The sequence below is a fragment of the Acinonyx jubatus genome, chromosome E3 (assembly GCF_027475565.1).
Source record: "Acinonyx jubatus isolate Ajub_Pintada_27869175 chromosome E3, VMU_Ajub_asm_v1.0, whole genome shotgun sequence".
NCBI classification, from domain to species: Eukaryota; Metazoa; Chordata; class Mammalia; order Carnivora; family Felidae; genus Acinonyx; species Acinonyx jubatus.
In genome coordinates this window covers 31,535,817-31,555,113 of record NC_069398.1, presented here as the reverse complement: position 1 = coordinate 31,555,113, position 19,297 = coordinate 31,535,817, and the positions used below count along the sequence as shown (strand labels likewise).

The window sequence follows — 19,297 nt, the reverse complement described above, 5'->3', positions numbered from 1 at the left end:
GCTCGAACTCACAAGGTGTGAGATCATGACCTGTGCCGAAGTCGGACACTTAACTGAGTGAGCCACCCAGGCGCCCCAAGTATCTCCCATTCTTAATATTGATTTTTTTGTATATGTAAAACATCGACACGACTCCAGAGATGAAAGCTGTAGTAAGAAGTATGCACAGGAATGTAATCTCTTAAAGGCCATTATATGTTCGCCAGAGTAAGGCCTGAAAATTGTAAACTTGGGACCTCGTGATTTGGGGAAGACAGAACAGTGGGGATCGATGTTCCTTGGTAAGTGGCTCAGGTTGGCAGAGTACCAGCCTTGCCTGTGTTTTTAGTTGTAGAACCAGGACAGCAGAATATGACTTGGTTGGAGGTGATCAGCTCAGCTGCCATTTTGGCTCCATCCTGCAGACGACAGGGCTACAGTACAGGGACTTCATTCACATAAGCTTTCATGACAAGGTAGGTGTCACGGCGCTTCTGAACTTCTTTGGGGTCCTGGAGTCCTTTGAGATTCTGACAAGTTACAGATTTTTTTTTTTTTATGTTTATTTACTTTTGAGAGAGAGAGACAGAGACAGAGTGGGAACGGGTGAGGGGCAGAGAGAGAGGGAGACACAGAGTCCAAAGCAGGCTCCAGGCTCCGAGCTGTCAGCACAGAGCCCGACGCGGGGCTGGAACCCACGAACCGCGAAATCATGACCTGAGCCGAAGTGGGACGCTTCACCGACTGAGCCCCTCAGGCGCCCCTACAGATTATTTTCCCCAGAAAAACGTACACGGGGAGACACACACACACACACACACACACACACACACACACTTTGCATACTGTTTCGGCTTAACGTAGATGGAGCCAGAAGTCTTCATAGAGATGCTGTACTGTGTTTTTGGTTTGGTTTTGTTTTAAGTTTATTTATTTATTTTGAGAGACAGCTTGCTAGTAAGCAGGGAGGGGACAGAGAGAGAGGGAGAGTCCCAAGCAGGGGCTTAAACTCCCGAACTGTGAGATCATGACCTGAGCCGAAACTAAGAGTCAGTCACTTAACCGACTGAGTCCCCCCGGATGTCCCTGCACCGTGTCTGCACATAGCCCGCCTCCTGTTGAAGGACAGGGAGCTGCACTTGGCAGTTGTGGCTGCGGAACCGTTAGCAACGGGGGCCGGCCTAACTCTGTATCCGCAGCCACACGTTCTTACCCTCGGGACCTCCTGCCTCTTTCCCTCGCCCTCAGGTCTACGAGCTTCCCTTTTTAGTGGCTCTGGACCACAGGAAGGAGTCCGTCGTGGTGGCAGTGAGAGGAACCATGTCTCTCCAGGTAGGGAGCCCAGGGACGAGGGGTGGGGCAAACGGCCAGCCGCGGGCACCAGGAGCTGAGGATCAAGGCGGCGTCAGACAGGGCAGCAGGCGTTGGGGGGGAACACTGGGACAGAAGCTGCCGAAGCAGACCCCGGTTGTGAGACACTCCCTTTGGAAAAACCCAGGAAGTCGTTTTCCTTTTCACTGAGAAGCATCAGAAACAGACTGGCGGGGTTGGGGAGATGGGGGGCTTCCCTTCAAGAAGTTGCTACAGAGGCGCCTGCCAGTCCCCTCCTGGTGCTCACATGCGGACGCCTGGAGGACTGCCACTTACCTGTCCCCAGCCCAGCGAGACCTCTCCCGTCCTGTCCCGGGGAGATCCTGGGTGGCTTTTTTCTCCCTGTTTCCGTGACGTGCTTTTTGGTCTGTTCTTGGCCGTTCCTGAATCTCATTTCCTGATTCCCACTTTGCTGCCGCCCCAGAAAGTGTAGAGAGACCTTGACCCTCTGCAGGGCGGGGGTGCACCTGGGGGTTCTGGCCGGACACCGCAGGCACCTCACCTCCTCCAGACCCGCTGTCTGGGCCCCGATTGCTGGTAATTCTGCAGCAGCCCCCAGCTGTCCCCTATAGAAAGGGTGAAGCCATCCTCGGTTTCTGTCCTGCCCTCCTGCCCGGCTCTCTCCGGCCATCTCTCTGTGCACAGTGCCGTAGCCCTGATTGTGCCCCTGTCCCCTTTTCCAGGCCAGGGAAGCAGTTTTCTATCCGGGTCCCCGTCCCTGGTCTTCCATTTTCCCAGTCAGTCCTCATACCGTCCACAGAGACTCTTTCCAGAATGTGGGTCCGATCTTCCCACTCCTCAGGACCTCCCTCACCGCACCCCCTTCCCCGTTGCTTTTTAATACAGAATTCATGTCTCTTATCATGGCTCTATCGGAGCTTTGTGACCCGAGCCCCCCTGCCTTTCCACTTCCCACCAGGCACTCCACATGCTCCGGAGTCCCATCCCTGGTGGGTTAGCCAAGCTGGGGCCTGCTGCCCCTTCACCTGGGGTTGCCCACCTCCCTGTTTCCTGAAAGTAAGTTTTTCCTTTAGTCTCTGGCGTCACCTCCTCCAGGAATCACCCCCACCCCAATGCATTTCTTACCCTCCCTTAGGTTTCTGTGAGCCGTTGATAGCCCCTTGAGGATAGGAACCATGCTTTGTTCAAAACCCAGGTACAGGGCTCTGCTCTGTGGTAGTTAGAAGAGGGGTATACAGAGTACTTAGGCAGAAGGTGTGTCTTAGACGTGTCCCACAGCCCCCTCCCTGCCATGGGTCCCTCAGGCTTCCTGGCCACCTGGGTTTCCCTCCTGAGTTTGGGTGTGAGGTTCAGTCCTCAGTCTGACCCAGGAGACTGTCCTTCAGAGGGACCTGCCCCGCAGCGTCTGCTCTCAGCTCATCCCGGCGGCCTCTCTCTTCCAATGCGCTCTTTGCAGGACATCCTCACGGACCTGTCAGCGGAGAGCGAGGACCTGAACTTGGAGTGTGGGGTGCAAGACTGTTCGGCGCACAAGGTACGAGCCCTGGGCTTTGTGTTCGGGAGTGTTCCGTCCAAGAGAAGCTCAGAGGGGCCAGGGTTTTTCCAAGTCTGACTGTCCCGTGAATGCTAACCTGCTAACCGTACAGCAGATAGCCAGTGCCGAGTGAGTGCGCTCTTCCCCTTTAGTACAAATTCCCACGACAGTCCCACCAGGTTGCTTTTTGTTTCTTTAAGAGGAAGCAGCAGGTCCTGAGCCATCGAGGGACTTACCAGAGGCCACACAGTTGTTAGGATAAGTGTCACTCGGCATTTGACCCCCCAGTCGAATGCTCTTCCCTTGATGAAAGTCACACATTGTCGTGGGGAAGTCGAGGTCCGAGGAGCGTCCAGCGCACGTGAGTCTCCCGCCCAGGAGCCCCGAGGGGCCCCGCAGCCCCGTCCTGTCGCTCGCGGGTTTCCTGTGCAGAGGACACAACACACGAGTTCTCGTCTTGTTGGTTCTGTGCCGGTGGCGTGGGGCTGCGGGCTCCTCCTCCAGGAACACAAAGGGCCTAGAGCAGAGGTGGTTTTTTTAAACGGTTTCGATGACGTGACATGATATCTGTCACATTAACCACTTGTAAGCGTACGGGTTGCTGGCGGTAGATAGATTCCAAATGCCCGTCCCCATGACCGCCATCTGTGCCCAGACTTTCTCATCATCCCGAACAAACTGTCCCTTCAGCAGTCCCCTCTCGGCAGCCGCTGAGAGACGTTCTGCTGTGTGCACAGACCACTTTGGTTTGTCCGTTTGTCCACTGGAGGGCCCGCCGGCCACTGCTGCAGCCCTTCCTTTGCGCTCTGTAGAGACTCCACCCGGAAGCGGGGCCGCCGCGTCTTGGGGTGTTAGCTGGGTTTCACTCAGGGAGGAGCCGCCGAACCGTCTTCCGGCCCAGCTGCACCAGTTGGCGCTCCGCTTGCAGCGTGTGAGGGCTCCCGTTGTCCACGTTCTCGTTCACACGTATCTTCTGTGGCTTCGATGACAGCCATCCCAGGGGTGCGAAGCAGTGTCTCGCTGCGGTCTGGGTTCACGTTTCCCTGATGACTGATGCGGTGGCGAGCAGGGTGTTTTAACGTTTGGGGGAATGTCCGGTCCCAGAGATCATGGCGGCTGCTTCCGGGGCCAGGGCTGTCGGGGTGGATGGCGGTGGGCCTGTGCTGTTTTTATGCACTTGGGGGTTTTTCAACCAAAACCCGTATCATTTCTCTAGTAATCGTTTTTTAAGCAAAATGCTTAGTTTTTATATAAACGTGTCAGAGCCGGAGTGGAGCTGATTGAGCCAGTGTCCTGCCTGGATAGTTCGCAAGGCGGGGCCAGACTGGAGGCTTCGTTCTGCCCGCCCCCCCCCGTTAGAAGCTTGACAGTCCTCGGAAGTGAATGTTCCCCCGCAACCCCTAGCTGTCTCTTTGTGCCTCGAGTCACACAGGAATCCAGTTTAACTGTCGGACACGTGGGAAGAAGAACCAGAATGTTCGACTTTCTTACCGAGACACAGCCACTAGCCAACCACAGGATGCGGTTCAGTGGGCTGGGTAGTGGCTCTGGTCTTAGAATCTAGCCGCAGGCTTTGTGCGACCACAAGATGCGCTCTGAGCCTGGTCCCGGTCCCTCCAGAAGCAGCTCCTCCCTCGGGCCAGGAAGGTGGCTGCTGGAGCTGCAGGCCTAAGGGCCTGTACTGCTGCTCTCCGCCTCTGGCTTCACTCCTACACGTTTTGGCCCCGATACTGGCCGAAATCGTTGGAGTTCACGACCATGCAAGCGAGCACAGTCTTGGCCTGCGTGTGTGACACGGGCCAGGGACTCCGGCCAGCTGCAGTGGTGTCCAGGTCACTTTTGGCTCTGTCTGTCCGGAACCGGGCCTCTCTCGTGTGAGGCCAGGTCCCGCCTCCTCCCCCAGAATTCAGTTGTTACCCACTCAGGGATTTGCAGTAGCTCGGGAGGCTCTCCCGCGTCTCGCATCTGAACACAGGATTTCTCCCCTTCGGTCTTGTTAGAAGAGCAGCCGCACAAGGACAGGGGCCACGATGGCCTTGTCTTGTCCTCCATTGAAACTGCTTCATTTTTCAAGAAGCCTGTCTCTTAGGACAGCTGTATTTGTTAGGAGGTTTTACATTTCATTTCTTCTTTGAAATGGAACTAAAATCTGACCCCCCTAGAACTCATTTCCGATGGTCTTAGTTTTGCCTTTGCCGAAACTGAATGCTTGACGAATATCACTTACTCGGAACTTTATGTTTTAATGTCATGTTAGAAGATCAGCCACTTATAATCTAAATCTGACAATCCGTCAGGACTTGGCTGAAGTAAACCGTGGTATGCGTATACAGCAAAATATCGTATAGCTTCAGAATAAGCCATAGAAAGACCCCTTGCCATGCACGTGTGTTCCCGATGTTACCCGTTCACTGGTTCATGAAAACAGCCATGGAGCCCCCTCTCCAGGCCGAACTCTGCATCAGGAACCAGGAACACAAGGGCGAGTGGTAGCTGTGGCCGCTGATCCCCAGGTGCTGGTCTCCGCCTTGGGGAGACCGTCACAAATGAGTGTGCACAGTGTAAGCCTGTCACCTGTCATAACGGAACTCATTTCGTCTGATGATCAAAAGCCACCTTCTCTCGTCTGCATTTTTAGGGGATTTCTCAAGCCGCCAGATATGTGTACCAGCGCCTCATCAATGATGGGATCTTGAGCCAAGCGTTCAGCATTGCTCCCGTGAGGTTTTCATTTTTCTTTTCCTTCCCGTCGTTGTCATCAGCCGTCTGCTTCGTTTTAACCACGACACGTTCTGCTTTTGTCCCGCAGGAATACCGGCTAGTGGTCGTGGGACACAGCCTGGGGGCCGGCGCCGCGGCCCTGCTGGCCATCATGCTCAGGAGCTCGTACCCTCAACTCCGGTGCTACGCCTTCTCCCCGCCCCGGGGGTTGCTGAGGTACTTGTTTCTGGCAGGCGTGTGACGGGGTGCCGCGTGCTCCAGACCGGTCTTGGAGTTGTGATCTCGTGATCTCTCGTGCTCAGCCCGTTTGCTTCAAGCACTGCACAGTTGCAGGGACACCAAACAGCCTTTCACAGGCCTGCGTGAGCACAGCTCTGCTCTCCAAAAGGGCACAGAGCGGAGACTCTTTTTACACAGAGGGACGGCTCACATCAGATGTCCCACAGAATACGTTGTGAAATGGTCACAAGACGTCTAGGCAACCTCTGTCTCCTTACATGACAGAATTTCTTTCCTTGGGATAAGAACTTTTAAGATTCATTTAGCAACTTTCAGTGTTTGTTTATTTTTGAGAGACAGAGAGACAAAGAGAGACAGAGCACAAGTGGGGGAAGGGCAGAGAGAGAGGGAGACACAGAATCCGAAGCAGGCTCCAGGCTCCGAGCTGTCAGCGCAGAGCCCGACGCAGGGCTCAAACCTGCAAGCCATGAGATCATGACCTGAGCTGAAGTCGGACGCTCACCCGACTGAGCCCCCCAGGCGCCCCTCTCTTAGGAGCTTGCAGATGTGCCATCTGGTGTTAGTAACTCGTCACCATGCTGTACTTCCATCCCCATCGGTCCCCGTGACTTATTTATAATTCGGGCTTTGCACCCTTGGGCTCCGTTCACCCAGTCCACCCGCCCTGCAGCCCTCGCCTCTGGCAGCCACCAGCCTGTATTCTCCGTGTCTGTGAGCTTGGCTTTGGGGGATTTTTTTTTTTTTTTTTTATATTCCACATATAAGTGAGATCATACAGTATTTATAAAAATAAATAAGTCTATCTGACTGATTTCAGTTAGCATAATGCCCTCAGTGTCCATCCGTGTTGTTGCAAATCGCAGAATTTCATTCTATTTTATGGTCATTGTACATGCACGTGCACACACACCACCTTTTTTCCATTCATGTGCTGATGCATGCTTACGTAGTTCCCACGTCTTGGCCGTTGCAAATCATGCTGCAGTAAACGTGGGGGTACAGCTCTCTTTTCAAGTTAGCGTCTTCATTTTCTTTGGACACGTACCCAGAAGTGTAATTGCCGGATGACATGATAGTTCCACGTTTAGGTTTTTGAGGAGACTTCACCCTGGTTTCCGCAGTGGCTGCACCAGTTTGCTTTCCCACCAGCAGGACACCGGGGTTGCCTTTTCTCCACATCCTCGCCAGCACTCATTATTTCTTGTTTGGGGACCTTTGTTGTTTTACTAGCCATTCGGACAAGTGTCAGGTGATATCTCATCGTGGTTTGGATTTGCATTTCCCTGAGAAGTAGTGATGTTGAGCATTTTCATGTACCTGTGGGTCACGTGCATGTCTCTTTTTGGAAAAAAGTCCATTCGGGGTGCCTGGGTGGCTGTCAGGCATCCGACTCTTGATCTTGGCTCGAGTCTCGATCTCAGGGTTGTGAGTTTGGGCCCCGTGTTGGGCTCCACACTGGGTGTGGAGTCTACTTAAAAAGAAAATGTTTAGGGCCACCTGGGTGACTAGGTCGGTTAAGCGTCTGACTCTTGATTTAAGCTGAGGTCATGATTTCATGGTTCACAAGATCAGGCCCCATGTGGGGCTCTGCGCTGATAGCATGGAGCCTGCTTGGGATTCTCTCTCTCCCTCCCTCCCTCCTTCTCTCTCTCTCTGCCTCTCCCCTGCTTGTACGCGTGTGCACGATCTCTCAAAAATAAACATTTTAAAAAAAAAAGGTATTGGACACCTGAATGGCTCAGTCAGTGAAGCATCTAACTTCAGCTCAGGTCGTGATCTAACAGTTCGTGAGTTCGAGTCCCACTTTGGGTGAGCCCCGCTTCTGTCTCTGTCTCTCCCTCCCTCTCCCCCTCCCCCTCCCTCTCTGTGCCCCTCACTCACTAGTGTCCTCTCTCTCAACAACAAAAACAAAAAAACCACAAAGTGTTGCTTAAAAAAAAAGAATGTTCTGCTCCTCTGCCCATTTTTAAATCTTACTGTTTTTCTGCTAGTGGGCTGTGTGAATTCTTTATATATTTTGGGCATCAACCCCTTGTCAGAGGTATGATTTGCAAATGTTTTCTCCCATTCCGCAGATCGCCTTTTCGTTTTGTCGGTCGTTCCCTTTCTCTGTGCAGAAGCTTTTCGGTTGGATGTGGTCCCTCCCTGTTTAGTTTTGCTTTTGTTGCCTTTGCTTTTGGGGTCAAATCCAAAAAGTCATCATTGAGACCAATGTCTGGGAGCTCACTGCCTGTTTTCTTCTGGGAGTTTTATGGTTTCAGGTCTTATATTTTAGTCTTTCATCATTTTGAGTTGGGTCGTGTTGTGGTGTAAGATAGGGTCCAGGTTCATTCTTCTGCACGTGGCTTTGGTTCTCCCAGCACCATTGCTTGAAGAGACTGTTCTGGCCGCCTCGTATATTCTTGCTGCTGTGTTGTGAATTAGTTGGCTTTATTTCTGGGGTGTGTGTCTGTTTTTATGCCAATACCATACTATTTTGATTACTGTAGCTTTATGATATCGTTTGGAATCCGGGAGCATGATGCCTCCAGCTTTGCTCTTCGTTCTCAAGATTGCTTTGGCGATTTGGGGTCTTTTGTGGTTCCGCCTAAATTTTAGGATTATTTCGTCTATTTCTGTGAAAAATGCCCCTGGAATTGTGATAGGGATTGAGCTGACTCTAGATTGCTTTGGGTAGTGTGGATATTTTGACAGTATTAATTCTCCCAGTCTGCGAGCATGGAAACCTTCCCATTTATTCTTGTCTTCAGTTCTTTCATCAGGTCTTAGGGTTTCCAGTGCACACGTCTTGCCCCTCCTTGGTTAAATTGATTCCTTCGTGGTTTTGGGGTGCAACTGTGAGTCAGATTGCTTTCTTATTTTTCTTTCTGATAGCTCATTAGCTTATGCCGACAACAGATTCCTATATACAGGTACATACCTTGTGTTATTGTGCTTCGCAGGTACTGCTTCATTTTTTAAATTTTTTTTAAATAAGTAAAGGTGTGTGGCAGCCCTGCCTTAAGCAAATTTGTTGGGACCACTTTTCAAACAGCATCAGCTCACTTTATGTCTTTGTCACATTTTAAAGGTTCTTGCAGTATTTCAATTTTTTTCATTATTTTGTTATGTTGACGTGTGATGGGTGGTTATGACTCACTGAAAGCTCCGATGGTGGTTAGCATTTTTTAGCAATAAAGTATTTAAAAAAAATTTTTTTTAACTTTTATTTATTTTTGAGAGACAGAGACAGAGCACAAGCAGGGTAGGGGCAGAGAGAGAATGAGACACAGAATCCGAAGCAGGCTCCAGGCTCGGAGCTGTCAGCACAGAGCCTGAGGCAGGGCTCGAACTCACAAACTGTGAGATCATGACCTGAGTCGAAGTCGAACGCCTAAACGACTGAGCCACCCAGGCGCCCCACAATAAAGTATTTTTTAATTACAGTGTGTACATTGTTTTTGTAGACACATCATTGCACACTTTAAATAGACACTGCACACTTGGGGCCCCTGGGTGGCTCAGTGGGTTAAGCGTCTGACTTTGGCTCAGGTCATGATCTCGCAGCTCATGAGTTTGAGCCCCGCCTCAGACTCTGCTGACAGCTCAGAGCCTGGAGCCTGCTTCAGATTCTGTGTCTCATTCTCTCTCTGCCCCTCCCCCGCTTGAGCTCTGTCTCTCTCTCTCTCGAATATAAAGAAACATTAAAGAAAGTTAAATAGACGTTGCACACTTAATAGACTGCAACGCGTGTAAACAGAACTTCTCTGCGCTGGGAAACCAAACGATTCACGTTAGTCGCTGTACCGCAGTATTTGCTTTACTGCAACCGAACCTGCGTAACACTGTGCCCCATGTTATGTCCGGAGTCGTCCTGTAGCCTACAACTCTCCTGAATTTGTTTCCTGATTATTTTTTTAAGTTCGAAAGTATATTTTTCTTTTCTTAACATACTTAATCCTACATCATTTTCTGTCCTAATGATAAAAGAAGTTTGTGCTATAATTTAAAAAGAAGGAAAAAGGGGAGGAAAAAAGAAATTTGTATCCATCATGGAAGTTTTGGAAAATGTAAAAAAGTGGAAAGATCAGAGATTTTCTACCCAGAAATCACATTGGAACTATTTAGGTTTGTTTACTTCTAGCTGCTTGTATGTGGCTATGTTTTACAAATTGACAGTTTTTACTTACTTGAGAGAGAGAGAGCAGAAGCTGGAGAGGGGCAGAAAGAGAGAAAGACACAATCTTAAGCTGGTTCCATGCTCAGCGTCAAGTCTGACAACACAGGGCTGGATCCCACAGCCCTGGGATCATGACCTGAGCTAAAAATCAAGAGTTGGCCCAATCAACTGAGCCAGCCAGTCACCCAGACATAATATTTTGTATACGTTACATCCTTAAATATTGTTTGAGAGCATGTTTTTTATGTAGCTGCTGAGTATTCTATTATCTGGTTATGCCATTTTTAGTCTATGGATGGAAATTTACATTTTGTGTTACTATTGGTAATTATATATAATAATTATAATTCCGTCCATTATATTTATATATAAATATTTGTATACCTTTCCAATTTTTAAAGCTTTTTTTTTTTTTTTTTTTTAATGTTTATTACTTTTGAGAGAGAGACAGAGCGTGAGCCAGAGAGGGGCAGAGAGAGAGGGAGACACAGAATCTGAAGCAGACTCCAGGCTCTGAGCTCTCAGCACAGAGCCAGATGCGGGACACGAACTCCCCAACTGTGAGATTATGACCTGAGCTTAACCCACTAAGCCACCCAGGTGCCCCTTAAAGCTCTTTTTATGTTAAAATATACATTTATACATATCAAAAGACATGAATGACTTCTAAAAAAATGTTTTTAATATTTATTTTTGAGAGAGAGACAAAGAGGAAGCCGGCAAGGGCAGGGAGAGAGGGAGACACAGAATCCGAAGCAGGCTCCAGTCTCTGAGCTGACAGCACAGAGCCTGATGTTGGGCTCAAACCCACAAACTGCGAGATCATGACCTGAACCAAAGTTGGACATTTAACTGACTGAGCCACCCAGGCGCCCCAACAGGAATGACTTTTTATTTTTATTTTTTTATGTTTTTATTTTATTTTGAGAGAGTGTGATCAGGGAAGGGGCAGAGAGAGAGGGAGATACAGAATCCAAAGCAGGCTTCAGGCTCCAAGCTGTCGGCACAGAACCCGACGCGGGGCTCGAACTCATTGACTATGAGATCGTGACCTAAGCGGAAGCCAGACGCCCAACCGACTGAGCCACCCCAGGTGCCCCAGGAATGACTTTTTAACTGAATTCTTAGATTGTGAAACATTTAATACAAAATTTACATTTTCTGAGAAGGATAAGCAAACATCTTTACAACGTGGATGCATTTTGCCATGTGAAGAAAAGTCTACACACAAGACCTATTGTAGGATTCCAGTTATCTCACCTACTGGGGTGGGGGTGGGATTGATGGCCAGAGGACACAGGGGGCTCTTGGGGGTGCTGGAAACGTTCTTTATTGTGATGGTGGTGGCAGTTAAAGCATTTGTCAGGACTTGTCCACTCACATTGGGTGATTTTGCTGTGTCCACCTCAATAAAGTGGATTTAAAAATACACACAGCTCTCTGTACCCACATTGAGAAACCAAGCGTTCAGTGACTTAGAATTCCCTGTGCGTCCTCTCCTTCCCTGCACATACTCCCCATCCTGACCTTTGTGAAAATTCTTCCTTTGCTTTAAAAAGTAGTTTTCCCGCTTATATTCAGGTCTCCACATAGCAGTTTGGATTTGTGTGGTTTCAGAATTTATAGAACTGGATTCCTTGTCTGTTGAGTTTCTACTTTGGTGGTGTTCCTTTTGCCCATTTTACTGTCAGGTCTTTTGCTTCCTCGATCTGCAAACACGTATGTTATGTAGTCCGTTCTTTTGCAGCTGCAAGTAAGTGTCGTGAATATGCTCTCCTGGTCCTCAATGTACTTTGTACTTGCATTGCGTCCTGTCTTCACTTCCTTCCGTTCTTGATTTTAACCTTCATTTGTCAACCTTTTCGTTTATGATTTTTGTTTCTTATTTAAGAAATCTTTTTCAGGGCACCTGGGTGGCTCCGTCAGTTGAGCGTCCGACTTTGGCTCAGGTCATGATCTCATAGTTTGTGGGTTTGAGCCCCGCATCAGGCTCTGTGCTGACCGTCTGCTCAGAGCCTGGAGCCTGTTTCACATTCTGTGTCTCCTTCTCTCTCTGCCCTTCCCCCGCTCACGCTTTGTCTCACTCTGTTTCTCAAAAATTAATAAATGTAAAAAAAAAATTTTTTTTTAAAGAAATCTTTTTCTATCCTAAGGATTCGAAGCTCATCTTCTTTATTCCAACAGCTCTTAGTCTGGCCTTTCACCTTTAGGTAGATCTTTAGTCTGTGTTTAATTGCGTTTTTGTGTGCGGTGTGAGTCTGGGATCCAGTCATTTCCCCCACACAGCGCAACATCGTAGCCCTTCCCCTGCTGCCAACACGAAGTGTTGGCCTCTAGTGGTGCAAATCTAGTGTGCCTTTTGCTTTTGCAAGAGCTTCGTGGCTGTTCTTAGCCCTTTGCACCTCATAATCAATTTTGGGATCAACTTTGCAAGTTCCGTAAACAAAAAGCTTAGTTCTTATTTCAGCTGCCTTTACTTTCTAGTTCACTCTGGAGGTAACTAACACATTACTGAGCCTTCCAGCCTTTAAACATAAAGTCGCTTTTCAAGTATTCTGGGACCCTTTAATGTCTTCCAATTAAATTTTATCATTTTCTCCTTTGGCTGACGTAGATCAAGCTCATAGAACTTTGTCTTTCGTCTTGTATCCAACAGCCTTGTTAAATTTCCCTATTAATTAGAATTCCTCTGCAGATGCTTTCTTTTTTTTTTTTTTTAATTGTATATAATAACTTCACAAATGACAGTTTTCTTTTTTTTTTTCCCTTTCGGGGCTGATCACCATTAAAATGTCCTGTGTCCTTTTGCAGTCAGTCCCTTCCACCCACCCCCAGGTATCCAAGGATCTTTTTGTCACTGTAGTTTTCTCTTCTCTAGCATGTCATAAATGGAATCCTACAATATGCTGTCTTTTGTGTTGCGTTTCTTTTACTCAGTAAGGTGCATCCAGGTTACATGGGTGTTTGCTTTTTTCCTAAGTGCTTGTAGAATCTCCTTTTAATGTATCTTGCTTGAAAGGTTTAGATCCCCCAATCTGTGAAGGCCTAGTCACATGTGGCAGATGGCTGCCTCTGCGGTCTCCCACTCCTTGGGGGCCTCCCATCAGACAGGCATTACTGCCTTGCTCTTACTGCACGTTGTGAACTTGTCTCTCGTACCTTGTCTCTTTGTTTCTAGTGCTACCTTCTGGATAGTTCTTCGGATTCCTGTACGAGATCACTAATGCTCTCTTCAGTGCTTATGATCATCTTAAAATGGAATTTTCATACAGAAATTACAAATTCAAACCAAGGTCAAAAGAGCAGAAGCCACCATTTAATCAGCTTCAGTAGTTTATTAACACGCTGAATCTTCAGGTACCCCCTGCTTCCCACAGATCCCATGGCGCGATTACTTTGATGCAAATCTGAGACCTATCATTTTATCCGGAAATATGCGGATTTCTATAGCATAGAGCACTTTTTAAAAAAGTTAATAATTTCTTCGTACCAATAACTAACTGATCACGTTCTCCCAATGATCTCATAAATGTTATAAATTCCAAACAAGATTCTCACATTGGATATAGTGGATTTGTCTTGCAACTGTATTTTTTTTGTTAGTTTTTAATCACATTTAGTAGTGTACATGCAGGCAATCCAGACAACAGAAATTCTGTAAACTCTCTTAATGTATAGATTTCTCATTTCCCTCTATTTCCGAAACAAGTTACTTGTTGTGGAGAATCCACATTCTGGATTTCCTTTCTTGTATATTCACCATGTCACGTAACATGTTCCTGCGTACCGCTGGCTGTGTGTCCTAGAAGATGGTAATTGTGTCTAGAAACTTGACAGACTCAGGGTTGATTTTTTTTGACAGTAATGCGTGGTGGGAATGGTACGTGATTCCTATTGGATCACCTCAGGAGACACCGGTCTGCTGGGCTCTGTGACGTTGGCAGCTGGTAACTGATATGTACATATTTTATTAGAGATTGCAAGATGTTGATATTCTGGCATTCCTTCTACAGTTATTAGCCAAAAATTCAAAAAAAAAAAAACACTTTTCTTCCAAGTACTTGGTTATCTGAGGTATAAGCTTCTCACAGTTTAAGCAGAACAGATGCATGAATGCTTGAATCTTTCCCTCTCCTTAGCTGTGTGCCGAGTGCTGAATCGGTATTCTAGCATTCTCCAGAGGTGGACCTTCATTCTTTGAAACTATCTCAGCCCACTGCAGCAGAGTTGCTGATGTTCCCACGGTCCCCTTTTGGCCAGCGGAGTCCCTTCAAACCAGGCTTCTCACCCTGCCACGGCCCCGGGTGTCGGACAGGTGTCTCCTTTCTGGCACCACAAAACGGTTCTCAGGTTTCTTGCCCGGTCCTGCCATGTGGAAGCGGCAACCATCTCCCCATGGAGTACTGTGTTGTTTTTGAGTAGGAAATGGTATTAGAGACTGTCACCTGGGCACCGGGTGCCCCATTCCTGCCAGGCGGGGTCACGGTTTCTAGGCCTTTTCGGTGCTAAGAGGTAGGAAATGCTGTTGTTACCCCAAAGAGGAAATGTATCCTTACTTCATATTGACACTTTCAACTTAAAGATCGGGATTTTTACCGCAACTGTATCTTTTTTTCTCTTATGCTAAAAATCTTGGTTTCCTTGAGCCCCGGTTTTTAGTAGGTCCACAGAGCCGTGTGCGCACCGATGTATGTGTGCAGAGGGCCCACAGACTGACCACTTCCGGAATGCTCATAGTGGGAGGACTGCTGCAGGCGGTTTGGGTTTTTTTACACTTGGTTTTGTTCTTATGTAACATCCCCCCCAGGGATGGACAGCCAACTTCTGTTGTTGGAAGCTCACCTGAAATAATCCTCCCGTTTGGCTAACACACCGCTAGGTTCATTTCTTTCACCCTCGATGTTAGGAATTGCTTTCCTTCTTTTAATTTTTATGATTATGTAAGACAATGACGTGGTTCCAAAGACAACTCTACAGAGCAAGAGACACTCAGAGACATCTCCTTTCCATCCTTCTTCCCTGAGGTCACCGTTAGTTTTTAACTTGGCTTTTCCATAATTCTCACCTATTTACATATAAAAGCAAATACGGATACAACTTTGCATTCCTCCTCCTTTTCGTAAGTCTTCATGCTGCCGTGGGTGTTGTTGTAACTTGTAACTTGACCGTGTGTCCTGAGACCACCCCACAGCAGCACAGGCCACCCTCACTCTCCTGCTGCTAAGGACTCGGTACTCCCTGGACGTGCTGTGGTGTATGAATTGAACAGCTCTCCAGGGGTGGACACTGGGGTTTCCAGCCTCTGCTATTGTAAGCAGTGATAGCCTTTTGTATCTGTCCTTCTCCGTTTTTGCCAGTTGGTGTTTTTTCTTTCAAGTGTATTTATTTTGAGAGAGCGCGCACACCACTGCACGAGCCGGGGAGGGGCAGAGGAGGAGAGATTGATTCCCAAGCAGGCTCCCGCTGTCTTTGCAGAGCCCGACTTGGGGCTCGATCCCACGAACTGTGAGATCATGACCTGAGCCGAAATGGAGTCGGACGCTGAAGCAACTGAGCCCCCCCGGGAGCCCGGCCAGAGTGTCTGTTAGGTCCCTCCAAGGGGGGCTGCGGGGGCGAAGGGTACAAGCATGTGCGTGGTCTGCCGTCTCGATCCGGCTGACGGCTGTTGTGGCTTTACTAGAATCCGGGAAAGGAGTCGCTCCGATTGGATGCTCTCCACTTTCTCTTCCCCTTTTTTAAAGGGTAGAGAACAGCCCAAGTCTCTGAAAACTGACCTCGGTCACCTGGCAAAGTTGCTCGATTTCTCTTTGGAGCTCTTTGTGGGCAATATAATCCTGAAACTTGACGAATGTTTATCTTTCTGAAATTTCAGCAAATCCCTTTATGAACACTCCAAGAACTTCACTGTGTCGCTTGTGCTAGGCAAGGATATCATCCCCAGGTGAGTCTGCCGGCGCTTCCTCGGGGCTCGGGGCAGCTGAAAGACCGGATTTTGAGCTTCAATCTGGTCTTCTGCTAAACAGGTTAAGTGTGACCAACTTGGAAGATTTGAAGAAGAGAATCTTGCGAGTGATCGCGCACTGTAACAAGCCCAAGGTAACCTGGGGGTGCCCGGAAGAGGGTCTGCAGGAGTTGGAGGCTGTGTGTGCCCCGAGAGGAAGTTTCTCAATTCAGAGGCTCTTAGCCCAGCGCATTCGATGCCGTTGCCTGAGGCTCTCTCTCCCCGGGGTACAGCTTCCATCTGGGGCTCGGGGCCGATGCCAAGGAAAGCACACGGCTCAGTCCTGAAATGCCACGGTTAGAGACTGTGGTAGAACCTTCCCTGTTCCACTTCAGTGATGCGCTTTCTTTGCCCTGTCTTGTGACCAACAGTATTCTGATGCTTTTGGTCCCAAAGCTTAGAAAATAAGGCTGCCAAATAGAGTTTAAGAATTATTAGTATACCATGGAATGTTGTAGTCATTAGAAATGGTGACATAAATTTACATTTATCAATAGAGAAAGATATCCATGATGTACTGAGAAAAAAAACACTTTTTTTTTTTTTTCTTTAAGGGCAGATTTAAAAATGATCCACTTCAGCTCAGGTCATGATCTCTCAGTTCGTGGGTTCAAGCCCCGCATCAGGCTCTCTGACAGCTCAGAGCCTGCTTCCAATCCTCTGTTCGCCTCTCTCTGCCCCTCCCCCAATTGAGCTCACTCTCTCAAAAGAAACATACACACACACACACATATATATATATATATATATATTTTTTTTTTTTTTAAAGGATTCTCAGGGGCACCTGGGTGGCTCAGTCGACTAAGCATCTGGCTCTTGATTTTGGCTCAGGTCATGATCTCACGGTGCAGGAGATCGAACCCCGTGTCAGAGGTGTCGACATCATAGAGCCTGCTTGGGATTCTCTCTTGCCCTTCGCCCTGGCTCACAGTCTCTCTCTCTCTCTCAAAATAAATGAACATTTAAAAAAGTAATATAAAAATGATTCTTAGAGGTATGTTTGAAGGCAGCGGACGATAGATGGTAACAAGGATGTAGAGTTTTTGATCTTTTTTTTTTTAAATTTTTTTTTTCAACGTTTTTTATTTATTTTGGGGACAGAGCGAGATAGAGCATGAACGGGGGAGGGGCAGAGAGAGAGGGAGACACAGAATCGGAAACAGGCTCCAGGCTCTGAGCTGTCAGCACACAGAGCCCGACGCGGGGCTCGAACCCACGGACCGTGAGATCGTGACCTGGCTGAAGTCGGACGCTTAACCGACGGCGCCACCCAGGTGCCCCGAGTCTTTGATGATTTAATTTACTATGAAAACAAAGTTTTCTGACTTTCAAAAAAATTATTTTAATAAGCTTTCTCCTTACCAACTACTCCCCACTCCTCAAATTTTTAAACAGTAATGTGCTTAAGGGAAAGAATGAAGCTGGTTGGCAGAACTGCCTAAAAAGAATTAAGGGTCACTTTTTCTCAAAATCTGCATGATGTGGTTTTTACTGTTGCTTCAAGTTTGATGTGGCTTCGTTGTGCAAGAGATACAGGAGTTCGGGCCACTGAGGTCCACGCTCCTAAGACCCGTGGTTTAAACAAACCAGGGAGGCATTTGAGCTCTGAGGTCACCGTCCCGCAGCAAGTGCTGTGGTCCGAGGTCTGTGTGGCCCGGGAAGGACTGGGTAACAGGCACCTGCCTTCTTGCTCTGCCCTCAGTACAAGATCCTGCTGCGCGGGTGCTGGTATGAGCTGTTCGGAGGCGACCCTGACAACCTTCCCACAGAGCTGGACGGGGGCGCCCAGGGACACCTGACGCAGCCGCTTCTGGGGGAGCAGAGCCTGCTGACGCACGGGTCCCCGACATACAGCTTCTCCAGCGACTCCCCCCTGGAGTCCCCCGCCAAGTACCCCCATCTCTACCCTCCCGGCAGGATCATCCACCTGGAGGAAGAAGGCACCTCAGGGAGGTGAGTGCGGGCGGCGTGGCTCGGTCCCCCTTGACGTGCGCTTCCAGCCAAGGGGGGCGCTCCGCTAGTTCAGCTTCTGTCTGTCTCAGGTTTTGCCGCGCCGCCGCTCGGTACAGTGCGAGGTGGGCACACGAATCACAGTTCAGCAAAATACTCATCGGCCCGAAGATGTTAACGGACCACATGCCCGACGTCCTGATGAAAGCCTTGGACAGCGTGGTGTCCGACAGGGCCGCCTACGTTTTCTGTCCCCCCGGAGGTGGCTCCAACGTGGACATGGTGTAAGTAGAGCTACTCTAAACCGCTCGAGGACAGCAGACTCACACTTTTGTTCTTACGTGGACAGTAGCAGAGTGACGTGCGTGATGCCGGTGGATGTCCGTCGATAGGAATCCGACAGGTACTAGATTTGGTGGTCTTCTGAATCACGGAACGATTTGGGAAGTCATCTCGATCACAGTGTTAGCAAGATCGGGTGTCAGGAGAGAACACGGAGATGACGGGACTCGTGTGGGAAGCTCCAGGGCAATTCCCTGATGATCTCAGAACCGTCCCGGCAAAAGTTGGGATCCACGGCCAGGTTTAAGGACCTGACAGATCTGTGGACTCTCACCCCCCCCCGTCCCACCTTTTCACTGACAGGGTCTCGTCTTACCACTGTTTAGGAGTCTGAACCCGGCAGACTGGATTTTCCTGGCTACACAATCTTAGTGCGTCACTGTAAGGGTACGGATGGGTCTTCTCCTGGGTGGCGTTAAGGGTCAGCCCCGAGGTCAGGCTGGGAACTGGGGCCACTGCTCCTCGGCGCTCCAGCCTCAACATCAAGCTGCTTTATTTTCACCTATTACTTTGGCTTTTGGACGTCAGCCAGTGGATTCCGAGGGAGTTTATAATAAAGCACTTACACGTGTCGTTCGTGTCTGTACCGTGACGTACTCTTCCACTGGATGTTTGCGGGAAGGCCTGTTTTACTGGCTAGTTTTACAGCAATCGCGTTTGAAAAGCTTTCTGTCTGAACAAAAATGAAGTCTTCTTGGATAGTTTTTTTCTTGGAGCTCTGGGCTAAAGACTGAGATTGCAAAGACATCTGATTTAATCCCACCGAAGCGCTAGGAAATGACGGTAAATTGGTCTCTTTAAAAAGCATAAATACACCAGGATGGGGAGAGAAGAGAAGGAACAAATGGTTGACTGGAGGAAAACAGGATCTTACGTGGAGGAGGAAAGACCAGCACTGCCCTGGTTTACAGCTCAGATTCCCCAGGCACCTGGGACAGAGCGCGGCACAGGACTAGTCAGGTGAGATGGTCTGCCAGAAAGCTGGAAGAAATCTGGCCCTTGGTTCGCTCTGGGGTGGAGGGGGCCCCGGACAGCAGCG

General features: G+C 48.8%; 1 protein-coding gene across 3 annotated transcripts in view; it reads left to right on the top strand.

The window, feature by feature from the left end:
* The window catches only part of DAGLB (diacylglycerol lipase beta), a 36,675-nt gene that overhangs the window by 14,812 nt on the left and 2,566 nt on the right, over positions 1–19,297 (top strand). For 2 of the 3 annotated variants that reach the window (XM_027042255.2, XM_027042257.2), the window contains 10 exons: positions 329–455; positions 1,228–1,311; positions 2,768–2,845; positions 5,484–5,564; positions 5,655–5,782; positions 15,838–15,906; positions 15,989–16,061; positions 17,669–17,919; positions 18,009–18,200; positions 18,585–18,830. In XM_027042255.2, the coding sequence (XP_026898056.2) occupies positions 329–455; positions 1,228–1,311; positions 2,768–2,845; positions 5,484–5,564; positions 5,655–5,782; positions 15,838–15,906; positions 15,989–16,061; positions 17,669–17,919; positions 18,009–18,200; positions 18,585–18,630 (1,129 nt within the window). In that variant the 3' untranslated portion in view covers positions 18,631–18,830. Of the gene's footprint in view, positions 1–328; positions 456–1,227; positions 1,312–2,767; positions 2,846–5,483; positions 5,565–5,654; positions 5,783–15,837; positions 15,907–15,988; positions 16,062–17,668; positions 17,920–18,008; positions 18,201–18,584; positions 18,831–19,297 lie in introns of those variants that run through there. The other variant, XM_027042256.2, reaches the window with a different exon arrangement.